Genomic DNA, 24763 nt, shown 5'->3' with positions numbered 1-24763 from the left:
CGAAACCAAAAAGAATGCAAGTATTCTATTTCTTACTGCTGTAAAGAGGGTGTGTTATGTCCCCGTTGGGATAAATTAACTCCGTGAAGGTCGTATTTGGTTGAACAGAAGGAAAGCTGTTTCTTACCCTCCCCCACTCTCTTTGTCTCTCTCTCTCTCCCTCTCTCTCTTTGTCTCTCTCTCTCTCTTTTATCTCTCTCTAACTTCAGTCTATTCATTATTCTCTTTTATGTATTCTTTCGTTAATATCTATACTTCTACTCTCTTGATGCATATTTAGTATGTACTTTCTGTGTGAATTGTAGTGTTATTTTTAGTCTGTGTTTATTAAACCTTCAAAAGACATTTAATGAGTTGAATCTGTTATTCTGCCACATACACAAAGTCAATGAAACTTGCGATCTAAACGTTACCTAACTGCTTATGCTACTATGTTAGTAAAGTAAACTGTATGACCATTTGAAATATTGAACTTATCCTGATCAGTAAAGTTAATGTTTCTTATGCGCTTGTAAAGCAGTAATCCCTTTATTGAGAATTGATTTGAAAAGTCTATAACTAATTTGCAGGACAAACTTAGTAGGATAATTTCAAGCAATTCCGTAAAGGGTTACTTGTATTTAATTAAACAATTTTCCCTATCGGAAAATTTTAATACGTAATGAACAACTGGCAAATCATATTCATAAATTCATGAATATTGAATATTAAATCCCTTTTGAGTTAATTATTCCCCGAGACATTAAACTCATGAATCGTTGTTGTTACAGGATCATGACACTGAATACCAGAATAATTGAATACTGACCCCACTTTTGAACATTATGTGAATTTTGGCCATAACAATGTATTATTTTCTTTTCAGTTTTTTAAACGAATCCCACCCCTAAACGACACACACAAATGAAACAAACTGCCATTGATTGCTTTGTTTGCCAGTCATCAGATGTTCTCTTCAGCCAAGTGGGTCGTTCTTGCCCAAAATAAGCTTAAATGAGTTAAGGATCAGATTTTATGATGCAAGTCAAAAGTCTGGCCGTGCGAGACAAATACCGACATAAGTGTGCAGTGATGTAATGGATTAAATGTTTTGCCAGGTCAAAAACAGCCTTCCATGGCCTTTTTGATAGCTTGTTGAAAAAACTTAAGAATTTGCATAAAGAAATTAGATGCAGATGAAATTACCCCTTAGCATGCCTCTTCGAGCCAGCTGAAGCATGCTTATTCTACCACACTCGAATCCAGAGTGAAATGTATATCTCGGTTTAACTGTTGTACAATTCTATGTACAGACTGATGTCTCCAGGGAGTTGAAGTTTACTGGCAGTTGTTTCCTCACATTGTAATGAAAGTTAGCGAGTGTTAGTGCAAGCGCTGCAATTATCGCCAAACGCGACTCTGCGGGAAAGCCAGTTCCCCAGATGCTCGCCCGCTGATTCTGATTTATTCTATCGCTATCTGTGGGCACTTTCACATGATTATTTACTTGGAATCTGGTAACCCAGCAATGTGCCAAGAAATGGATGTGGCATCCGCCAATGCAAGATTGAATGAGCCAGGGTGTAAATGTATTCAACTATACTTAGATCCAATTAATATCGATAATATCAATATTCATAAAATAAGTAACAAGTTCCCTCAGAGATAAATGAACGGATTTACCCGAAGCGATTTTGTTATCGTGTGCGGCGGGTCCATCTCGTAGGACGTTTTTCACTTGAAGGAATTCATCGGGTCGGTCTCCGCCGATGATGGTGAAACCGAAGCCCTGAGGACTCTTCCTCAGAGTTGTGCGCAGAATAGCACCCTGCAACTGAGATGGGTCTCGTGTGAATCCCCTCAAACCAGCTTCATCTGAAAGAGAGAGAGAGAGAGAGAGAGAGAGAGAGAGAGAGAGAGAGAGAGAGAGAGAGAGAGAGAGAGAGAGAGAGAGAGAGAGAGAGAGAGAGAGAGAGAGAGAGAGAGAGAGAGAGAGAGAGAGAGAGAGAGAGAGAGAGAGAATGTGAGACTAACAATTTAAAGCTTGTTTACAAGACAAGGTGTATGTACATTTAAGCAAGCCGTTGGTATAGAAATCTCAAACGTCTGTTAAAATCAATGAAGTTCCTTTTTAATCAGATCTGTTCCTGCAGTGCTTATTGCTACACTACTCAAACATCTTGAAAACAGGCTCAGAAAGAAACCGAGTAAAGAGGCACAGAGAGAACTACAGAAAAGAGAGAAACAGAGAGAGCAAAAGGTATATTATATAATGAGTGAATGATAGCAGGATTGTTTTATAAATATCCACATACACTTCAACTAATCATCGCATCCGTTCATTACACTCTACCGGAATTACTCCTCCTCACCATTTACCCTCTGGGCAGCATATTTATAAAAGGGTTCTGATTAAGAACTTTTAATAAATAACCACTGAATAAATGCTCAAAAAAAGCAATCTGATGAGCTAATGATTATTATTTTTTTAAACCAATTTGTGTGGTCAGTGATCACATTTGCCAGCTGTGTAAATTATGTTGCCTTACTCCAATCATTTAATTTATTTAAATGTAATTTATTCAGTGATGGCGACACTGAATTTTCAGCATCATTACTTCAAATTAGTCTTCAGTGTCACATGATCCTTCAGAAATCAATTTAATATGCTGATTTGGTGCCTTATAAACATTTCTTATTATTGTCAATGTTGAAAACAGTTGCGCTGACAAAATTAGGATACCCTATCATTCAATGCCTCAATAACATGAAGTAATTCTTTTCTGCATGATTTATCAGTCTCTCACATTTCTCAGGAATTTTGGTCCACTTGTTACGACATTGCTTCACTTTTTTGAGGTTTGTGGCCATTTGTTTATGTACAGCTCATGCTCAGCATTTCAGTCAGGAAGACTGAAGTGTTGTAGATTTGCTGGTGATCTTTAGATCATTATCCAGATGCATGATTTTATTTTAGCCGTTGAACAGTTGGTTTCACATTTGACTCTAGAATACTTTGGTATACAGAGGAGTTCATGGTCGACTCAAAGAGTGCAAGGTGTCCAGGTCCTGTGTCTGCAAAACAAGCCCAAAATATCGCCCCTCCACCACTGTGCTTCACTGTTGGTATGGGTTGTTTGAGTTGATATGCTGTGTTTGGCTTTCACCAAACGTGGCGCTGTGCTTTAGACCAAACATCTCCCCTTTGGTCTCATGTGTCCAAAGGACATTGTTCTGGAGGTCTTGTGTTCTGTTCAGATGCAACTTTGCAAGCCTAAGCCGTGCTGCCATGTTTTGTTTTTGTTTTTGTTTTTTTAGAAAGGAGAAACTTTTCCCTGGCAACCCTTCCAAACATGCCATACATGACCCATCTTTTAACATGTTCACTGAGGCATGTATAGAGTGTGAGGTAGTTCTTGGGTTGTCTGCTTTCTATTTTAGATAAATGCTATCTTATAAATGTTCATAGAATATTTCCTGAAAAAACTGTTTTCAACAATGATAATCATAAAATATAATAATAATAATAATAATAATAATAATAATAATAATAATAATAATAATAATTATTATTATTATTATTATTATTATTATGCATGTTTATTGAGCAGCAAATTAGTATATTAGACTGATTTTTGGAGGATCATGTGACACTGAAGTCTGGAATAATGACGCTGATAGTTCAGCTTTGCCATCACAGGAATAAATTATATCTGAAAATATATTCAACACAGAAAACAGCTATTTTAAATTGTAATATTATTTCACAATATTATTTTTTATTAGTATTTTTAATTAAATAAATGCAGCCTTGGTGAGCAGAATTGTGAGACAATGCATATTGATGAATGTATTTAGCACAAAGCAACAATACACAGACAAACAAAACAAAAAGCAAAAATAGACAAAAAGCAAACATAATACCAAACAGATGAATTGAGGTTTGGAAATGATGATTTCCTATTCATGAAGGGAATATTACACATTTCCAAATTCCATTCTACAATTATTAGATATTACAAACCCCCCTTGAGGACTGTGGAAATGATCTGTAGAAAGTATCCATTAAATAAAGAGCCTGTTTCTTGCTGCTCAACAAGTCATGTGAAGCGCATCAGCACTGAGCACTTACATCAGATAATCACAGAGTTATGAAACAACAGAGACTGAAGTAGAATGGTAGCACTTTATTTTACAGACCGGTTCCCCACGTACATACTGTTCTTATAGTAATTACAATAACTGAGTAATAGCTAGGTGCTAACCCTGGACCTACTCCTAAAGCAGTCGTTTCTTAATCAAGTACACTGTAAATACAGATAAGTGGAGGTTCTGTAAAATAAAGTGCAACCAGCAGCACTTTACAGTTTCACCTGTTTGATGAATAAAAATAAAGAGAAAACGACAGCTGCATTTTCAATCTTTTATAAACTCTACTTCATAAGTGTGATTTGTGAGTGGTGTTAGATCAAGTCTTCTAGTTTTTTCTTAAAAGTGCACCTCATTTTTGGGTGAACTATCACTTTAAGATGAAGGTGTTCAACACAGACTCTGAATCAGCTGTAAACGGCGGCGGGTCATACACTAATTACTGTCATTTATAACACAGCGGTTTAATTTTTTTCTTGTCTCATTTGAGAGTGCCAGCAGCATCAGATGAGGCCACATCAATCTCATTAGGAGAGCAGGAATGGATATCTCACCATGTGTGGTGGGAATTGGATTTGCATAATAGCCACATTGATGATTTGGACTGGCCCTATGAAAAGGATTATGTTGATTGTAATAACCACGGCACACATTTGAACTGTGCGCCACAAGTCTGTGCGAGTTGGTTGCTGGTCAAAGGTACACACACACACAAAAAACCTCATTGCTGCATACTAGATTTATCTTTCTCTCTCTGCCTGTAGTGCTGGTTTCACATTTAACTGGTGAGGGAATTCTGGGAAAAAGGGGGAGGGTTGAAGTTTATGTTCACTTCTTTATGCTTCTCGTGCATAAAGGAGTCTTATTATTATGTTGGAGTATAATTAAAAGTGTAGTACGAGCGCTGTCTGTGTGTGTGCGTGACTCTGGTAAACTACGTTGTGGGCAAATTTTATTTTATTTTTTTAATATCACATGGGAAAATGGGTTATAAGGAAGATATTTGGAAGAATGTTTGTATTATGCAGATATCGGCCATAATTTTTTTTTCCCACCCACTATGGTAGTCAATGCCTGCTGAGATCTACTTGGCTACAAACATTCTTCCAAATATCTATCTTTGTGTTCAGCAGAAAAAATACATTTATACAGGTTTATAACAACTTGAGCATTATGGTGATGTGATGTTTTTGCTGTGAGGGTTGTGTTTAGGGGTATGGTTAGGAGAGAGAATATACAATTTTCACAGTATAACAAAAATTCTCTATGGATGGTCCCTATAAAACATGCAATACCAACGTGTGTGTGTGTTGTCGAAAATGACCGAAAGGACCAAGTGGAGTGGCAAGAGCTATAACTGTTTTATAATTGCTTGTGTATATAAATAAAACAAATGAAATGCATGAATCTTGTCATTACTCTTAACATTGTGTGTAAAATGGTGCAGTTAAGGCTATGATTTCTGATTATTCTCTGAAAACACTGCATTGTATTTTTACTTATATTTGTGCACACTCGTCCCTGTCCTATTCTCAGCTAGACCCTCACCATCCACTCATTAAAGTGTCTTGGCCAGCTAACAGAGCAAAGCGTAGGGGGGCAGCGTCTACTTTCACTAATGAGACAGAACAGACGTCCACTGCCAGCCTTCCAGAGGGGATAGGAGGACAAAATCAGTACTCAGAGGACACAGGAACACACAGGAGGCCGCCCAGCCCAGGGAGTTCAAACAACAAACAGCCAAAGTCTGGTTTAACCTTGAACAAGCTAAAACCCAACTGAATGTTTCATGTATAACTGAGTGAGTCTTGTGTTGGCCAGCCAAAATATAAAAAAAATACACATCATTCAATTCAGAGTACAGGACATCATTCAAGGACAGAGGGCTAGGCAGTAGATGTTAGTATATTAGTATTAGTATATTATATTAGTATTCCCATAAATTTAAATTTGGCTCAGTAAGAAATTGATTTGGCAAAGCATGAATATTGATCAAAAGTGACAGTAAAAATGTAAATCTTTACAAAAACATATTTTGAAATAAATCCATTCATCAAAGAATCCTAAACAAAACTGCATCACGGATTCCAAAAATATTAAGCAGCACAACTGTTTTCAACATTTGACAAATATTAATTGAGCAGCAAATTATCATATTAGAATGATTTCTGAAGGATCATGTGACACTGAAGACTGGAGAAAATACAGCTTTATCAATTACAAAACATTTCAAAGTTGAAATAATGTGTTACAATATTACGGTTTACTATATCAAATAAATGGAGCCTTGTTTAGCATCTTGATAGCACAGACCTTCTTGTTGCTTACTGACTGTCTGCGTCCAAAAGCTTAAAAATGCTGCCTTCAGAGGATGCATTCCAAGGTGGGAACGCACCAAGGCACATCTGTATCCAATTTGAACTTTACTTCCGATTTTTGAAGGCAGCAAAATGTGTCCTTCACTGCCTTTGATATCACACAATAGGCCTATTTCACAATTTGGCGACTGAAACCGGAATTAGTGAAACACCGCCCACTACGATCGCCATTTATTATTTACTGTCCTGAGAATGGATTTCTCGCAGTCATTACGTTAATTTATTTGCCTAGAAAGTAAAAATAGCTGATGTTGTCCGCATCAACACTCCATTTAAACATCTGTGGTGTGTAGTATCTGGAGTAAATGTTTGTCATTGGGAAAGTTTTACCACTCTAAACGGTTGCTTCTTCATCCGAGTTTGAACATAAAGGCACAATATAGGACTGACTACTTATTCTCCACCACTGTTCTGCTAGCACTTTTATCATACGGGAAAAGAGTTTTCTGTACTTCCGGTTTGCACACATCATGCTGTGAAATGATCCTGTATGTTTTATTCCATCACAGTCATCTGTGTTTTCCGTTTAGTATCACAGAATCCCGTTTAGACTATTGTAACAGTCTTTTTATTTGTCTAAATAAGAAAGATTTGTGTCACCTCCGGACTGTCCAGAATTCTGCTGCAAGGCTTTTAACCCACACCAGTAAAAGAGAATACATCACACCGATCTTAGCTTCCCTTCATTGGTTACCAGTGAAATTTAGAATACATTTTAAAATTTTGGTTCTTACTTTTAGAGCCCTACAAGGACAGGTGCCTTGTTACATCTTTGACCTGTTACAGCTGCGTACGTCTTCACGTAGTCTAAGATCAACAGGTCAAAGATTTGTCCCCCACAAACACTTTAAAACAAGAGGGGACTGTTCATTTCAAGCTGTGGCACCTAGCCTGTGGAATGCATTGCCTTCTTCCTTACGCTGCCTGGACTCATTGGAAAATTTTAAAACACAGTTGAAAACTTTTCTATTTAAAGAGGCTTTTATCTAGAGTGTAGGGTGGTTTGGCTGGTCTTTTGTGTATTTCTGTTTATTTTCATTTATACTTATTGTTTTTGTTACTTATTTTGACTAGAACTGTAATGTTTTTATTTATATTTTTTTTTAAATGTTTTGTATTTCCTCTTTTTGTTGTGAAGCACTTTGTGATTTTTATCTATGAAAAGTGCTATACAAATACATTTTACTTACTTACTTTTACAGTCGAGGTAAAAAATAAAGATGGCTCCTGAAAATTGTGGTTGGTGGTCAATTTGTGTGTGTGTTTTTGACCAACGATTTCGGTTTTTGATGTAATTTCTAGCGAGTATTATAGTAATGGAACATTTGCTTATTTTCTTAGTTAAGCTCTCTGTTTTGTTTTAGATTATTAACCCGTTATGCTGCCTCAGAAGTCTCCCTGAGATCAGTCATCGCCTGATAGGGCAGCGTGGAAACGAGTCAGCAAATTATCGCACGCAGCCACTGGATCTCATTCACTAATAATTGCGTAGATTCTTTCGTATTTGTACTCACTGGAGAATTTATGGAAGCCTGTTTCCGCCACTAAATAAAAAAAGTAATTGTGACTTTTTATCTCAGAATTCAGCATTTTTTTCTCACAATTGCATGATATAAACTCAGAATTCTGACTCACAATTTTTCTCACAATTGTGAGTTATAAAGGCAGATTTCTGAGATAAAAAGTCACAATTACTCTTTTTATTTTTTTATTTAAACGGGCTTCCATAAGAACTTCTCACAAAAAAGCTTCACTTGATTTACAAAACGTTTGTACGGACATGAATTTGTTCTTAACCTCGTTCTGAAGTAAGTGAATTTGGAGTATTTTAAATGAGCTGCCGTGTGCTCGAGGTTTGTCATTTGCATAAAACACGGACCAACATCGCAATATAAGGGCTTTCCTTAACTTACAGTGTCTTTTGTCACTCTCCTCAAACTTGCCAGTGTTCGCAGACGGGCTCTCGCCGGATTCCTCAATCAATGCCAAGTGTGCCATTCTCACAGTAAACACCTTTTATAAAGACCCAGATCACAGAGCTCTCATTAGCCAGCTGTACATATGCACACATCTGCGTTAAGAGGAACCTCGCAGCTGAAGCTATAACACAGCTTTACTTACTCTTTAACAGTATATGATCGAATGTATTTAAGATTAAATTATAAATGTATTATTTAATAAATGTATTACAGAATTTCATATATGGATTATATTATACAATTAGTAATTCTATACTATTATACAAAGTAATTATAGTCATGTAAGGATGAATTATTAATTCTTAACACAATTATAAGGGCAAACATAAGTAAAGTTCTTTTTGCATACGTGTGTTTTCAATTGTTCCTATATATTTTCATAAATTTAGGGGGGGGGGGGGGAGAGACGTGACAAAATCTTTGAATTGTGATTGGTTCTTAAACTTGTTTCTATTTTACATACAAATTTGTGCGTACGCATGTTTAGTGAATGAGACCCACTGTGTTTGTTGCATAAGTTAGCATTATTTAATGCATGTGAGCATTAGCAGCAAGCCAATACTAAACTTTTTAGTGTACTCTTATTTTGCATCCTATTTACGACGGACAGCATGTAAATTGGGACAGAATGTATGCAAAATGCTTTGAAACCAGATACATGGGGAAAACACCGTTTGTAAACAAGAAAAACAGAGAAAACGTCAAAATGAAAGAGACAGAGTTACTGCTTAGTCACATTAGAGGACAGAACAAGGATGTTAAATGAACAGTAAAACAGCAGCAACAACGTGGAACACAAACATTAGCATACAAAAGCTGGTGCAGGTGAGTGTAACGGAGCAAGTACACGGCCACACATAAATACACACACAGATGGTAACACACACATGCTAGCTGACAGAATTCAACCACAGATCATATCAACCACAGATGCTGATTATGTTCTCCTTAAATCAACACCTGACCTTCTTATGAATTTCTTATGAGTTCACTACACACTTACACCGTGTACTAATCAGGTGTAGGCAACAAAAGCTGACACTGGGTCATTACCCTTTCAAAAGGTACACCTTTGCACCTTATTTACCTGCATATTAAAGGCTTAAACGGGTTCTGCCCCAGTGCAGCTTTTTTCCTTTTTTTCTGAGAGTGTGTGATGTGATTAAACATCAATAAATAAATCATTTCCATTCCATGCTAATCCGTGTTTTTGTCCTAAAAAAGCAATGACCTTGACAAGCAATGCGTGACTAGATATTTTGATGGTCGCTTGTTTTCTATTTTTAATCACGCCGGCTGGCTCTGAAGTTTCAAATCCTGCGACACCATCTTCATATTAAGCGTAAAATATTTTCAGCTTGTATGTTGTTGCCTCGCACAATATTAATTTTCAGTGAGGACAGAAATGTTACATGACACAATAGGAAACAGTTTACATGTGACTTTCATACCTTCCTGATCTCATTCCCATTAAATTGTTAGGTTTGATAGTATGCTGTGGTCAGGCAGGGAGAACATCTTGACTAACTAAACACCAGCTTGAACTCGTTTAAACCAGTTAAGACCAGCAAAACGCCGTAGGAAACCATTTTAGAAACTCTATCCTCTCAAGGAAGCATTATATTGATCAAAAACGGGATAAATGGAGGAATAATGCAGAAGAAAGTTAAAATTTTTACTTAAGGGCATTGGTACTGCTCCTGCGGTCACTGCTATTGGCTGACTGGTTGGAGACGTATCCTGGCTGATTTTCTTCTTGGCTTCCTGCACCGGATTCTCAAACTGAGTCTTCTGATTGATGTGGCTAAAGAAAAGAGTGAGACAGTCAGTGCAAAGGACCAGAGATGGCAGATACAATGACATACACACTTGCACAAACCCTCGGGGTAAAGAGAACAGTCAGTGGCAATGCTTATCTGTTCATGCAAACAGTCTTTTAATGAACAAAACCGTATCAGAGCCAAAAGGTAAATCATTGTGCTCATGCATCTCTTCCTGTTTGTCATCTGCTAACCAGGCAGTCACTTTTTCCTTTACCACAGAAACAGAAACTTGGAAAAACGGCATGAACTGACCTGACTTGGAGAGCAAGCAACCCTTTCCAACTACACAACTATGAGAAGACACAATCTGCCACAAAACGCCGGGAAAAAAGTATTTTCTCAATCAATACTTTAGCATTATTTTTAGTGCTGGGGAAAAAATAATCGTGATTAATCACATCCAAAATAAAAGTTTGTGTTTACATAATATATGTGTGTGTACTGTGTATAATTATGTATATATAAATACACACATGCAGTATATATTAAAGAAAAATATGTATATTTTTTATTAAAATAATATATTTACATACATATTATAAGGTACATACACTTAAATGTAGACTTGCATGTAAATATAATAATGTAAACACAAACTTTTATTTTGGATTAATCACAATTAATTTTCCCCCAGCACTAATTATTTTACCTGACCGGGGATGTGAAAAGATTTAACCGAAAAGATTTAAGACTTTTTTTTAAGTTTTCAGAGAACATGAAAAGTTACATTTTTTTACCTTATTGAGAAAGAGATTTTTTGTTTGTTTTACCATAAACCTGACTACATTTTGTTGAAAGGTTTATGGTAAAACAGAACAATGACCAATGAGGTACTATACATTTAATGTAGTATACATTCACTGAAAACTAATTTTGAAGTTCATGTGAATTGTCCTCACTTCCACAATATGACACATTTAAATAAAACAGAAAAGCAAAAAGAGTGAATTACATACCAAAATGTAGGCATAAAGTGAGTTTGTTTAAAAAAAAAAACCTAAAGTAGATATTTAGCTATTGGTTAAAATGATCCAGTAGATGTATGCCCTTAACGACATATAGATAATAGAAATGATTTGATTAAAGATTATGAAGACCAATTATCTTTGGAATAACTATGCAGAGATGCAATAGGATCAATCGCTTACTTTAGAATTGATCTTGTTTTAATAAAGACACGATAACATTGATAAAGAAAATATACTTTGCAGTGAATCTTTTGAGGGCCTTCTGAAATGATCTTTAAAAACACTGCAAAAACATTCTTGATTAACCACAGAACGACTCTATTTCCAACCCATCTGTAATTGCTGTACACTCCCTCTACAAACGCCACATTTGTTTTCTTGTTTGTTAGCTGCCGAAATGAATCAATATTACCTTGGCAAGCCTTTCCAGAGACACAAGCTTCACAGTACATGCATTTCCTCTGCAGAGGTTCTGGCTCAGTGCGGGATTGTGTTGTTTTATCCTAACACACGACCCCTCCCACCCCACAGGTTGCACGTAAAGTGAAATAAGCAGCTCGTCTGCATTGTGTAACTGCTTTATCTGTTATACCTGCCAGTCGTGACTGCACCTCGGGAAGGCTTTTAACAGCCACCGATTCCTTGTAAAACCAGTCGGTGTGCTGCGAATTTGTAGAAGAAAGGTACTGTTTGTGCTTTTGCTGTGTGTGACTCATGCTGAGACTTATCCACCCAATCCACAGAGAGCGAGAGACTGAGTGCTCTCATCTGACTGCTGAAGTTCCCGTTTGTGATAATTCAGGCAGAATGTAATGAGGCTCTGTGCCAAGCCATATTCAAATCAAAAATAAAACAACGTTTTGTTGACCTCCTTGCATAAATATCCTGGCACAGCAGGGATTGACCTCACATAAAATAAATGGCATTAAAATCTAATTATGTGTTCGCTTCTGAAAGCCCTCGGCTGTCCTGATATTGAAAAACTTCAATATATTTCACAAAGCTTCAAGAGCAGAAAATAAGCAAATCCAGCCAATATGATGATCCAGAAGTGACACTGATCATTCTGCCATTTCAGAAACCAATATAAATCTTTTACAATTAATTAATTAAAACTTTTTGTGCATTTTTAATTGATTTATTATCTAATTAGCATAGACGTGAGTGAAATCAAATACAACAATTTCTAAATGTTTTTAGTATGCAACACTTTTTTCCATCTTAAATATTCTTCACTCAGATAATTAATTTCACAATTTTATGTTTTATAAAAGCTCTTGACTCACACAATCAAACATGCACTACAATCAGACAGAATATGGTGCTTTATACAATGACTTGGCATCGGAGTTGCCAGATCCCAGAAAAATTTCCAGCCCAAAGAAGATTCACAAGAATGAAAACTAGCCCAAAATCTGTAAGTAAAGCAATTTTAAACAATGGCACGTTAGAACTAAAACGTTTTTGTACGAATGAAAATGCATATTTTTATGCAGAGAACTTATAAAATTAGTGTGAGCAGGTGCTGGTGATTGAGACTTTATTGGTCATTTTGTGTTTCTTTAAAAAAAAACTCAAGACTAACAACAATGTGGTCCAAGGTTAAGAATTGTAAAGGTTACAAATGGCCTAATGTACAGTGGTTTTCTCCATTGTACAACATAACCATACAATGGTAAAAAACAACTTGCCTTCCCTTTTTTCTTGTATGGCTGGTTGGTCATAATATGCAAAATCCATTTAAAACTAGAAGGTCATATTGCAATTGCCTGTGCACAAATGGTGTAGACTACACTATGGCCTATTAGGGACAAACTGCATCCCGTAAGGGTTTAAAATGGAAAGCTATCTTGATGCCTTTAACTTCAAATGCTTTTATCCATACTTATGAATGAATCACTGCTTAATGGGGCGATTCAGTATTATACAGAATGGTTGGCAATCTTAGTTATTACCCAAATGTAAAAAAGTAACTTTGATATTTTGCTGTCAATTTAAAAGGTAGTGCGTTATTTTACACACAACTTGAAAAAAGTAATATGATTACTTTTTTGATTACTTCTGTAATTGGTTACAATCCCTTTATGCTTTTTTTGTTGTTATACTCTGAAAAGCTGGATTTAAAAAGAAATGTAATGAAAAAAAGAAGTAAAAGACGAAGCCAAAAGAACAACGGAAAACTTCAGCGTACAGCAAACCAAGATGTTGTGGACAAAAATGTGTCATCCATCATTCTTACTGGACCATAAATGATATAAGCATACTCACTCCACGTAATAAGTCCCATACTGTGGGTCCTCAATCTTCTCCCAGCCATATGGAAGCTCTGCGGAGAATCAGACAGGCATATCAGAGACAGCTTGAACAGACGCAAATCACCCATGTGCTTGACACCAGGGGGTCTGATTTTCAGATGGTGATTTTCTGAGACGCCTAATACCAGGTAGGTCAAGAAGTCTGTCTGCATTTGCACGCGTGTTTGGGCAGAGAAGAGATCAGAAGGCTGAGCGCAGTGGAAACGAGGGGGGTGAACGTATTAGTAAGCTGTGTGGAAAATGACTTGTTATCTTTCCATGATATGTGAGTTGTTGGGAGCCACCATCCTGACATGGACGTACATGCCCATTGCAAAAAGTGGTGCTGGGATTGCCTGTGTGAGATGACACACTGATGGCCTCTCAGCATGTCTCCTGTGAGCCATTAGTCAGACGGGCCAGAGAGAAAGGCTAATGTCTCACAGTTCAGCTAGGGTCTGTTTACTCCTCTGTGTGATTCATGTACAAACTTATTCTTACCTCCATCCTCACATTTTTCAGGAGGCTTAGCTTTCTTTGCCAGTCGAGGGTCGAGCCAGGTCGTGGTCTTGGTATTATGACTAGAAAAGAGAGGGAAAGAAGCTTTAGCAAACAAACACCTGGTAGTCCTTCTGAGCGTGCCCCTTAATTACACAATTGGAGTGCATCTGCAGCTCAGCCAAACAGTGTAACACTCATAAAACAACAGCAATATGACTATATCTCACTGTTACAATGTAAAAATGACAGAAACAACAATAAACAGCACAATGATTGATAACAGATGGCAAGATGTTTTGATCATATTTTCAATGCAGTGATTTGTACACTTGGCAATACACAGAAAATGTTACTTTTTTAAACATGTTAAAATTGAGACTGTGAAGAAAATTTGGATTGTCCAAAGTATTTACAGATATGTGCATTTATTAATATATACATACATAAATATACATATATTACTTTTTGTTAAAGTGACTTATTAATGGTAAAATATTACATTTTATTATTACTAAATAATTATGACTTAATTATCATATAATTTGATGCAGAGCTTAAATATAATAAATATAATATAGAGCAACAGAATGTAATGCAGACACATAACATATAGGGGTGTAACGGTTCACAAAATTCACGGTTCGGTTCGATACGATACACTGGTGTCACGGTTCGGTTCGGTACGGTTCGGTATGTTTTAGATAGGCCTACAGCAAAAAGAAAAAAATGGCAGATAAATTACCTTTTTTTATTATTTTTTTATTAAAACTAACAAAGTATGATTTTTTTTTTTTTACATTGAACAATGATGGAGCTATACTTTACCCATCTTCTATGTAGTTACAGGAATAAGACATTAGCTCTTTACATTAGCATGTGCGGTGCGTGTTGCGTTGCGTGTGCGTTGCAGGAGCCCCACACCCTGCTTTCACATATGCTGCGTTTGCAGTCCGCAACTGATTAGCTGTTGCACACCACAAACACAGCATTGATTCATTATTTTTTATTTAAAATCCAAAAGTTTTTACTGAACATGCCTCGTCAGAATTCCAATTATCTTTGTTTACTCTTTAATAGAAGTCAGGTTATGTAGCCTATTACATTTAAACAACATTTTATTAAATTCATTTATTCATATTTATATACTTTAGATTTAGCTCATACAAGTGGCAAAACATTTAAACATAGTTTATAGCCTTAAATCACAAACATTTTAAATTAGAAACTTACAATAGCCTATTCAAAAACAGCCGACTCTCGTCTTTTCTTTCGTTTTTACACACTTTTAAAAGAAATCCTGCAGGTCAAAAAGAACTTTGCTTTTCACCTCCAAGAAAGTATGAGTGCTATACATTATGGCACTTTTTTTTTTTTACCTAAATGCCAGGTAAGGTGTCGTTTTGTTGCTTTACATGAGAAAAAAAAGCCATGTATTGACTTTGAAACAAGAGTATATTTTAAATGATATGCATCTGTGGTGAAATTACTAGATTTTCGCGTCAGTACATGTTTATTTTAATGCGAACAATGTTCTATCACTTTAATGCAGCAACGCAGCGCAGCAAAGAATAGACTCGGTACTAAAACGATCCGTGCACTGCTGCAGACGCAGCGCTCCTGGAACGGACTGACGGACCGCATCTGTGTGAAAGTTGTGATCCGTTAACATGGGTACGGAAAAAAATACGCACCGTACACGCGATGCAGACGGAGTATGTGTGAAACGGGCGTTAGGTCTCATATCCGCGGCTATAAATGGACCACTCGCCGCGGTGATGTCTTTTGCCATTTGAATAAGTTGGAATGTCTGTCTAAATGCTGCGGGGATAGTTTGTGGCTGTTTCTCCTTTTTATCGTCTTGTTGTCGGCGTAAATGAGTTGATTGACATGACATGAATTATTCCCGCTGCTGTAGGCTACCATCAGCAAATGCGACATACCGTTGTTTTTTTTAATCCATCACTCTTGCCAACACCATCATAGCTAACAAAGAATCCAAAGTTCACCCAAACACCAGACCTGTTGGTTATTGGAGGATCTTCTATTTCTGGTTTGTTAAACGCAATAGCCATTTTGCGACGAGCATTCAGCGCGTAGCCTACTGAGTAAGCGAGCACCTGACTGAGCAGCCTAAAACATATTTGGTGTTTTTTTTTTTCTTTCACTTCGGCGGTGTCAGGGGCATTGGCTGTTACGTCGTTTTGGTTATTGGGCTACCTTGTTGAACGCATATTATTATATTTCACACACTTTTTTATTTTCCAAATTTAATTAATTAGTCCAAGAACCGTTCGGTACATAATGCGTACCGCGTACCGAACCGAAAGCCCCGTACCGAACGGTTCAATACGAATACGCGTACCGTTACACCCCTAATAACATAATATACACTCACCTAAACGATTATTAGGAACACCTGTTCAATTTCTCATTTATGCAATTATCTAATCAACCAATCACATGGCAGTTGCTTCAATGCATTTAGAGGTGTGGTCCTGGTCAAGAAAATCTCAACTCCAACTGAATGTCAGAATGGGAAAGAAAGGTGATTGAAGCAATTTTGAACGTGGCATGGTTGTTGGTGCCAGACGGGCCAGTCTGAGTATTTCCTCCTTTTCAAGCACAACCATTTCTAAGGGTTTACAAAGAATGGAATGAAAAGGGAAAAGCATCCAGTATGCGGAGGTCCTGTGGGCGAAAATGCCTTGTTGATGCTAGAGGTCAGAGGAGAATGGGCCGACAGATTTAAGCTGATAGAAGAGCAACTTTGACTGAAATAACCACCCGTTACAATCGAGGTATGCAGCAAAGCATTTGTGAAGCCACAACACGCACAACCTTGAGGCGGATGGGCTACAACAGCAGAAGACCCCACCGGGTTCCACTTTTGGGTTCCACTTATTGACTTATTGATAACAAATAGGAAAAAGAGGCTACTATTTGCACAAGCTCACCAAAATTGGACAGTTGAAGACTGAAAAATGTTGCCTGATTTGATGAGTCTCGATTTCTCGACATTTAGATGGTAGAGTCTGAATTTGGTGTAAGCAAAATGAGAACATGGATCCATCAGGCCTTGTTACCACTGTGCAGGCTGGTGGAGGTGGTGTAATGGTGTGGGGGATGTTTTCTTGGCACACTTTAGGCCCCTTAGTGCCAATTGGGCATTGTTTAAATGCCACTGCCTACCTGAGCAGTTTCTGACCATGTCCATCCCTTTATGACCACCATGTACCTGTCCTCTGATGGCTACTTCCAGTAGGATAACGCACCATGTCACAAACCTTGAATAATTTCAAATCGGTTTCTTGAACATGACACTGAGTTCACTGTACTAAAATGGCCCCCACCATTGAAGTCAACAGATCTCAACCCAACAGAGCATCTTTGGGATGGGGTGGAACGGGAGCTTCGTGCCCTGGATGTGCATCCCACAAATCTCCATCAACTGTAAGATGCTATCCTATCAATATGGGCCAACATTTCTAAAGAATGCTTTCAGCACCTTGTTGAATCAATGCCACGTAGAATTAAGGCAGTTCTGAAGGTGAAAGGGGGTCTAACACAGTATTAGTATGGTGTTCCTAATAATCCTTTAGGTGAGTGTAAATGATAATGATATTAGAATAGTTAAACATTTTTAGTTTGGAGTTGATGAAGCGGCACTTGAACCTTAATAATGGGGAGGTGGAAAGCCACTTGTATACATTTAAAAAAAATGCAAGCATGCATCAGCAAGACCTTTTCAAAAAGCACTTTAGTTGTCTGCTGCGGAGGGGTGAGGAGTCTATTTAAAAAGCAAATGTGTTTAAAATCTGAAATATTCATAGCAAGGTGCAGCTCATCCTCGGAGACTCATGCAGACAGACACGCGTGTGGAAGCAAGGCCCGCTGGGAAGGCTCCATTTAGCCGATTGTTTGCATTGTTCAGAGAATGAAGTATTGATTCGCTGGCTCTCTCTTCATCTGGGTGGATAGAGCAGAGATGCTTGGCTAAGGGCTGTGACCACAGACACAGGTAATGGACACCGAAAGGAAGAGGCTGTGAAAAATGTAAGCTAGCTTCGGCGTCAGCATGTGAGAGAAGAGCCGATTCAATTCCCAGCGGTCTCTCATGCTTGATGTGTCTGCAAGAGTTCCGGAGTTCCTGTTTACTAAGCGAGCCCTTAGCTGGAGAGATGCTGTCTACATCTGGGCTCAGTTACAGTAAATCATAGGCAGAATTTGAAAAGATGGACCCACAAATCTTTCTTTGTTCCCCTGTTTAAAAAACACACACCACAGTGGGTTCCTCATTGTACAGCATGTGCATTGTCCATAAACTTACTACAAAACACTTTCTTTTCTATATAGTAAGCTAAAAGCAGCATGTCAAATGACAATCCCATATTCATGAATCAGTAGATGAAAAATACCAAGATGACAGTCTGCATTCAGACTGTATGCACACTACACACCTGCATAAAAGAACTACAGAATTATCTCTTATAAAAGTCTCTTATACAACAATTGTTCCGCATAATAATTTTGATAGGAATCTTTAGTAATATTTGAAACGTCTGTACTGTCCCTTTTGATATATTTTGATGGAGGGGTTATTTTATCCTTCATATCTCAAAAAGTCTGGAGTTTTATTAGCTTTATAAAAGACAGTTAAGCTGTACTGACTCTTTCCAAAAAAAAGCTGAGTTCCGGAAGACGTGCTGTGGATGGAGCTAAAGAATCACGTGTGCGTGCACACACACACACACACGCACACGCGCATGCACGCACGCACGGACGCACGCACACACACACACACACACGCACACGCACACACACAAAATACGTCACATCACATCACAGACTCTCTCTATTCGTTCCGGTTAAACCACAAAATAAAATGTACACAAATGTGTCCCTGCTCTTGATACAGAAGATATGAGAAATAAAAACTTTGATGGTGAATCCAAACCCAGAACTGAACCTCAGAACACGTTAGCCGGACATAGCTTTACCACTGGACCATTGCAAATCTATGTGAAGAATCCCGAGACTGACAATATTGCATTATGCTATAGTTAGAAGAATAGCGTTAAACATGACTTCTCATGATTTCCCGCACTCACCCACTTTTTAAAACAAAGTTACACCACTACATTGCATTATGGATAACTGGAAGCAGTATTTTTGGCACCAAATTTTACCCCTATTGATAGTGAATTTTCTATTTTCTATCAATACATTAGGACTTATTTAAAGTTATATTTTAGCTCAAAACTTTTATATATTTTTTTACCAGAAAAAATAAAACTTTTCTACCGGAACACAAAATGTACACAATCAAGCAAATCACAAAATTGCACTGACACCAAAAATCATCTTCCATTCAGCGCCTGATTTCTGAATTAGTGCAGTATTTAATCTGCATTCAACAGGCACAAAAGAGCAGATTGTCCATAATTATGCTCATTTATTGTTTCAGAAATTAAATTAAATAATCAAAAAAGTGCAACTAAACTAATTACTGGGGCTACAGTTTTCAAACAAACATAGTCACTATCCCAAACCCTAAAATCTGATATTGGAATATTGGTCCAGGAACATGTCCTACTTGGCAAACGGGACTTACTCTATAAAGTAGACCATGCCCGTCTCCGTATAGGCCATCTCCCAGTTCTTGGGCAGAGACTCCTGGCTCTCGTCACGTGGCATCGTGTTCCAGTTGCGGAAGTCCATGCTGCTGCTGGACTGTGTATAGCTGGGCACAGCCTTCCTCCACTCCGGTCCCTCCTTGTGTTCTGTTAGTGGAAATAGCAAAAAGAAAGACAGTGAGAAAGAGGTGGGGAGAAAACAGAAAATGGGGAGTAATACATACTTTAACTCCCTCTAGCAACGCAGAACGAACTTTCCAATCTTCTCAAGAGACGGAGAGAAACAGAGAGCGAGAGAAAGAGAGAGAAGCAGACAACAAGAGCCACTAGATTTGCATGCCAGGACTGATGATCAGAGAGCCGCCTCTCGGGCAGGGCCAGAGTGGCTTAAAACTTCCGTGAAGCCGATATCTGTCACATACACAAATGTGCGTCTGTTTGTCTTTGTGTGAGTGAGACAGACAGTCTGCTTGCACATGAGAAAACAGGCAGAGACAGTAGAAGAGGGAGAAAATGCAGCACTTAAAAGTCCCATCCTTCAGTTAAAAGAGCCAGTTGTCTTTTTGTTTATTCTAGAGTGCACGTGTTCCTGAAACATGATGTTACTGAAGCAAGGCCAGGGTCATAGTTTGGATTCTCAGGAAACAATACATAGTGATGTATATGTATATTCAGAAAAATCATTTTACATATGCACAACCATTTAAAAGTTCAGGGTCAGTAAGTTTTAGTTTTTTTTCTTTTTAAATAAATGATTATTTATTCAGCAAGGAGGCATTAAAATGAGCAAAAGTGACAGTAAAGACAGTTATATTGTTCTATTTAAGCTTATGATCTCTGAAGGATCATGTGAGACTGAAGAATGGAGTAATGATGCTGAAAATCCAGCATAGCCATCGCTGAAATAAATTATATTTTAAAATATATTAATATAATATATGTAAATTATATAATGTATGTATTTATGATCCAATAAATGCAGCTTTGGTGAGCATAAGAGGTTTCTTTTAATAACATTTTTAAAAAAAATCTTAACCCCAATTTGTTTTATGGTGTTGTACATAACATTTTATACATGTACGGTATACAGTATATATAAATTTATAAAAATATATGCCAAAGAAATAACTCTAAAATGAAAACGTAAAGTAGCCAATGGTCTTTTAAATGTGTATGCTTACTCTAGAAGTAAATATATTGTGAATAATAGCTTAAAAATACATTCTTTAAAGTGATTTGAGCTAAAGCAACTACATTTAGGATCCCGTTGCTGTGAGACTTAAAATCAATAGTTAAAACTTAATCTTGACACACAGTTTTGGAGGTTTGGCTCTCTTTGCAAACAAATAGATAGCAGCTATTACTTGTTCTATTAAACACATGGAAAATAGTTGCACAGGGGTGTTACCAATATGGAAGTTGAGTGAGCTGATAGTCTTAATGGGACATTGACAGAAGAAAACATGCCTCTGTTTGTGTATTGCTCTGGATGTGGATATACTGGTTGTACACGTGATAGAAAAAGTGTTTATATTGTCATACAAAAGCCTTGATATGATTTTGCTGACATAGTCATGATTAAAGTCCGTTCATCAAAATGATTCTAGGCTGGCGCTGGGACGCCAGCATGTGTGGCAGATGAATCAGCACTTGTTGTTCCTGTGCCGTAACCATGGCGGCACCATTCATGACACAGGCAGAAACATAAGCTCTAGCATTGAAAAGCAAATATCATAAGAAGCCTTTTATGCTTGTGGTCGAGTGGACGAGTGGAGAAAGAAGCTGAACTCGATGATAAACAGAGGGTACAGTGTGGTGAACATAAAAACGGTTTTAAACAGAAATCATACTTGAGTGTTCGCAGAAAACAGCTTAACCGGAACAGATGAACACAGATGTTGAAAGTAGGATGAGATGTTGCCTATGGTGGAACCTAACGGTGATGGTTTGTTTCTACATGCAGGCTATGGAAAAACATCCATCCAGACCTTACAACTGGCTGCTTCCCACAAGCCTTGCATATCTATCAGAACTGGCCATGAGAAAGCGCACACAAACATACAGTAATAACCCACGAGGCTCGCTGCTAAGACAGCGCTAGCCATTTTAGTAAAGCAAATTTAATCGATGAAAACCACAAACACGCTCCTGGGTTGCAAAATCGTCTCAGTTTGCACTTGGCAAAGTCCAGTTAGATACTGTTGCCAATTGCATCTTGTCCTTACAGTATGCCAGAGAGTTTACAAAGCTCTATCCAATCATAATGGAGGACAGCTGTGAGACATCTTGTCCAACTGGATTTGCTTAGAAAAACATGGCCAACAAACCCTCCCTCAGTGCATCCAGAAACCTCTCCTGGTCCTAGCGGTGAGACAATTCGGATTTCCTCCAAAGACCCTCTGAAAAATACTGCATGTTTATTGAGGTTTTCGCGAGGTCTCAGTTACATAGACTTTCAGTGAAATGAATTTAAAAACATAAAGCCTACAAAAACTCTTTATAAATCCTTAGTAAAAGTCAGTCAGGAGAAAACCTGTTTAAAACTCATTCTATTCTGAAGGGTGAAAAGAAAAACGAAGCCAATATTATGGGATAGGATATCAGTTCCCATGGTGATCAATCATAGCAACACAAACAGAAAAGTGGGAGCAACTGCAGTGGGGTAATGCGCTGTAAATATAATATTTTTTGTGCACTTTTTCCCCTCACGCTCACTATGGCTGCACGTGAATAATCTGAAGGTGTTCGCTGTTCCCTATCCCATTGATTTATGGGAAAGAAAACTTGCTGTGCAGGGAGCATCAGTAAATCCTACCTACTTTCAGCACAATGCAGCAGAACTCCAACCGAGCTCCCCAGAAGTCTTCCCACAGACCTGAACTTGGCAGAAGAAATACTATTCTAGGAAGTAGGTTATGTTTTAAAATCAAGAGCTAGAGCTCTCTGAGAAAAGGACATTTTAAATATTGATGTTATTATTGTAGCTAATACTTATTGTCATTACTATATATATATATATATATGTGTATGTGTGTGTGTGTGTGTATGTGTGTGTGTGTGTGTGTGTGTGTGTGTGTGTGTGTGTGTGTGTGTGTGTGTGTGTGTGTGTGTGTGTGTGTGTGTGTATGTTTTTGTAACATATGAGGACACAAATGTGTATAATGACATGGGTATGACATAGGTATTACAAGGAAATGGGGGAAATATGAGGACATTGGCCATGTCCCCACTTGCTTATAAATTATACAGGATGACTTTTTTTTAGAAAGTAAAAATGCAGAATGTTTCCTGTGATGGGTAGGTTTAGGGGCAAGGGCAGTGTAGGGGGATAGAAAATACGGTTTGTACAGTATAAAAACCATTACGACTATGGAATGTCCCCATATGTCACAAAGACAAACGTGTGTGTGTGTGTGTGTGTGTGTGTGTGTGTGTGTGTGTGTGTGTGTGTAGGGCTCTGTAAGAAATACTAGTTAAGCTAAAAAAATTATTTTATAAAGCAAGAGTGACAGCATTTCACCCTATGGTGGTTGGTGGCAGGAGTGCACATTAGGGTGGCAGTGTTTGGCTTAATACTAATCATTAATGCAGAACAAAAATGACTGTAAAAGACTAATAATAAGCCTGAGGTATCTTTTTAATGAGAAGGGAGAAGACAGAGTGCAGGGACTGGTACTCAACAGTCAGAAATAGGTAGCGGCGCAGCAGTTACTGTGTGCAAAAGTGCAGAGACACTTTTATGCCTCACAGCAAACAGCAGTCCCTTTAACATGCTCATTACTTCAAGTGATACCAACCATAAGCGTATTCATTTTGAACTCAATACGGTCTATTTATGCCACTGGATAATCAGTGGGAAAAAACTGAGACTCACTGTGCATTTGGCCCACTTTAAAAGCTCAACTACTGTTCAGTTTCTAAAACAGCTTAGTCTATGACTCCAGCAGTCCATCAGCGGTTATAAAGGTGGTATTTAAGGTCACGAAACTCTCGACTTTTGGTAGTACCTAGGAAGTCCACTAAAGGAGGTAATTTAAGGACTTTTAGTGGTACACATTGGGCTCCTTAACTCTGGAATAGCCTTCCTGATAATTCTCGGGGCTTAAAGGAAAGGAAGTTCTTTCCCAGTTTAAAGGAAATTAGTCTCGCATAGCAAGACCTTTAGACTGATGATAAGGTCTGGACTCAATAGCAGCTTTCACTGGTCAACCAATCACCGCTTGTTTTGTTCCACGTCATGTTTATGGGCGTGAAAATGTACAGTCGAAGTCTAAACAACAGACCAGCGTGCATCTATAACTGATTAATTCAAGAACATTGTGTAAGTCTACTGCGTACGTTTGCAGCATTTGGTTGATCCTAGATAGTGCTCACTGACACAGCTGTAAACACGGCCGCATTCTTCTTCCATGAGGGAATTTGGCATCATGGCATTTGTTTCCACGCGGGCCGTTAAAAAACACGACACACATCTCCCGGACATCCAGAATTCAACTTATCAGATGATGACTTCAACACTCCTGAAGTGTTTCCAGATAAGTGTGCCATTTGCATATGCAAGACGTTCAGCCAGTGGTCAGTGGGCATGAGGTCTGAGGCTGAGAGTAAAAGAAACCATTGCCATTTTCACCACTGGGTCATTTGATTCACCGGTACATTTACGTTTCTTTTGTCACAGAGTTATCTTTTGTGATGGAACCTGCTGCAAACCGTTATAATTGTGGTACAAGATGACTGTGTGAAAAGCAACAGAGTGGCATGCTAGACTCTACAAATGCTACTTCCACATTTTTATTTTAGACTCACTGTGTTGCTGTGGTTTCTACAGGGAAAACGAGAATAAAAAGAAGATAGAAAGCAATGAGGGACGTCTCTGGATTTGAACATTTTTGTAAACATTTTGGATAAAGCAAGTACAAAAGTGAACAAAATATATAGCACTGTCAGTGTTAGTGGTTTTTGGATATTCTAATGCAAAAATCTAATATATATTGTGCCTTTAAATTTAAATTAAAGACATCTCTTTAGCCAAGTATTGACATAATAAATCTCCATTGTA

At 37.8% G+C, this 24763-nt stretch overlaps 1 protein-coding gene across 5 annotated transcripts in view; it reads right to left on the bottom strand.

Annotated features, from left to right (window-relative positions):
• magi3a (membrane associated guanylate kinase, WW and PDZ domain containing 3a) overlaps window positions 1-24763 on the bottom strand; it is a 173896-nt gene that overhangs the window by 20875 nt on the left and 128258 nt on the right. For all 5 annotated transcript variants that reach the window (XM_067446110.1, XM_067446109.1, XM_067446105.1 and 2 more), the window contains 5 exons: window positions 19683-19851; window positions 14072-14151; window positions 13545-13602; window positions 10165-10289; window positions 1663-1854 (listed from right to left, as the gene is read on the bottom strand). In XM_067446110.1, the coding sequence (XP_067302211.1) occupies window positions 1663-1854; window positions 10165-10289; window positions 13545-13602; window positions 14072-14151; window positions 19683-19851 (624 nt within the window). The remainder of the gene's footprint in view (window positions 1-1662; window positions 1855-10164; window positions 10290-13544; window positions 13603-14071; window positions 14152-19682; window positions 19852-24763) is intronic.

Source organism: Pseudorasbora parva, chromosome 6 (genome assembly GCF_024679245.1).
Source record: "Pseudorasbora parva isolate DD20220531a chromosome 6, ASM2467924v1, whole genome shotgun sequence".
Classification (NCBI taxonomy): domain Eukaryota; kingdom Metazoa; phylum Chordata; class Actinopteri; order Cypriniformes; family Gobionidae; genus Pseudorasbora; species Pseudorasbora parva.
This window is presented reverse-complemented; position numbering and strand designations above follow the sequence as displayed.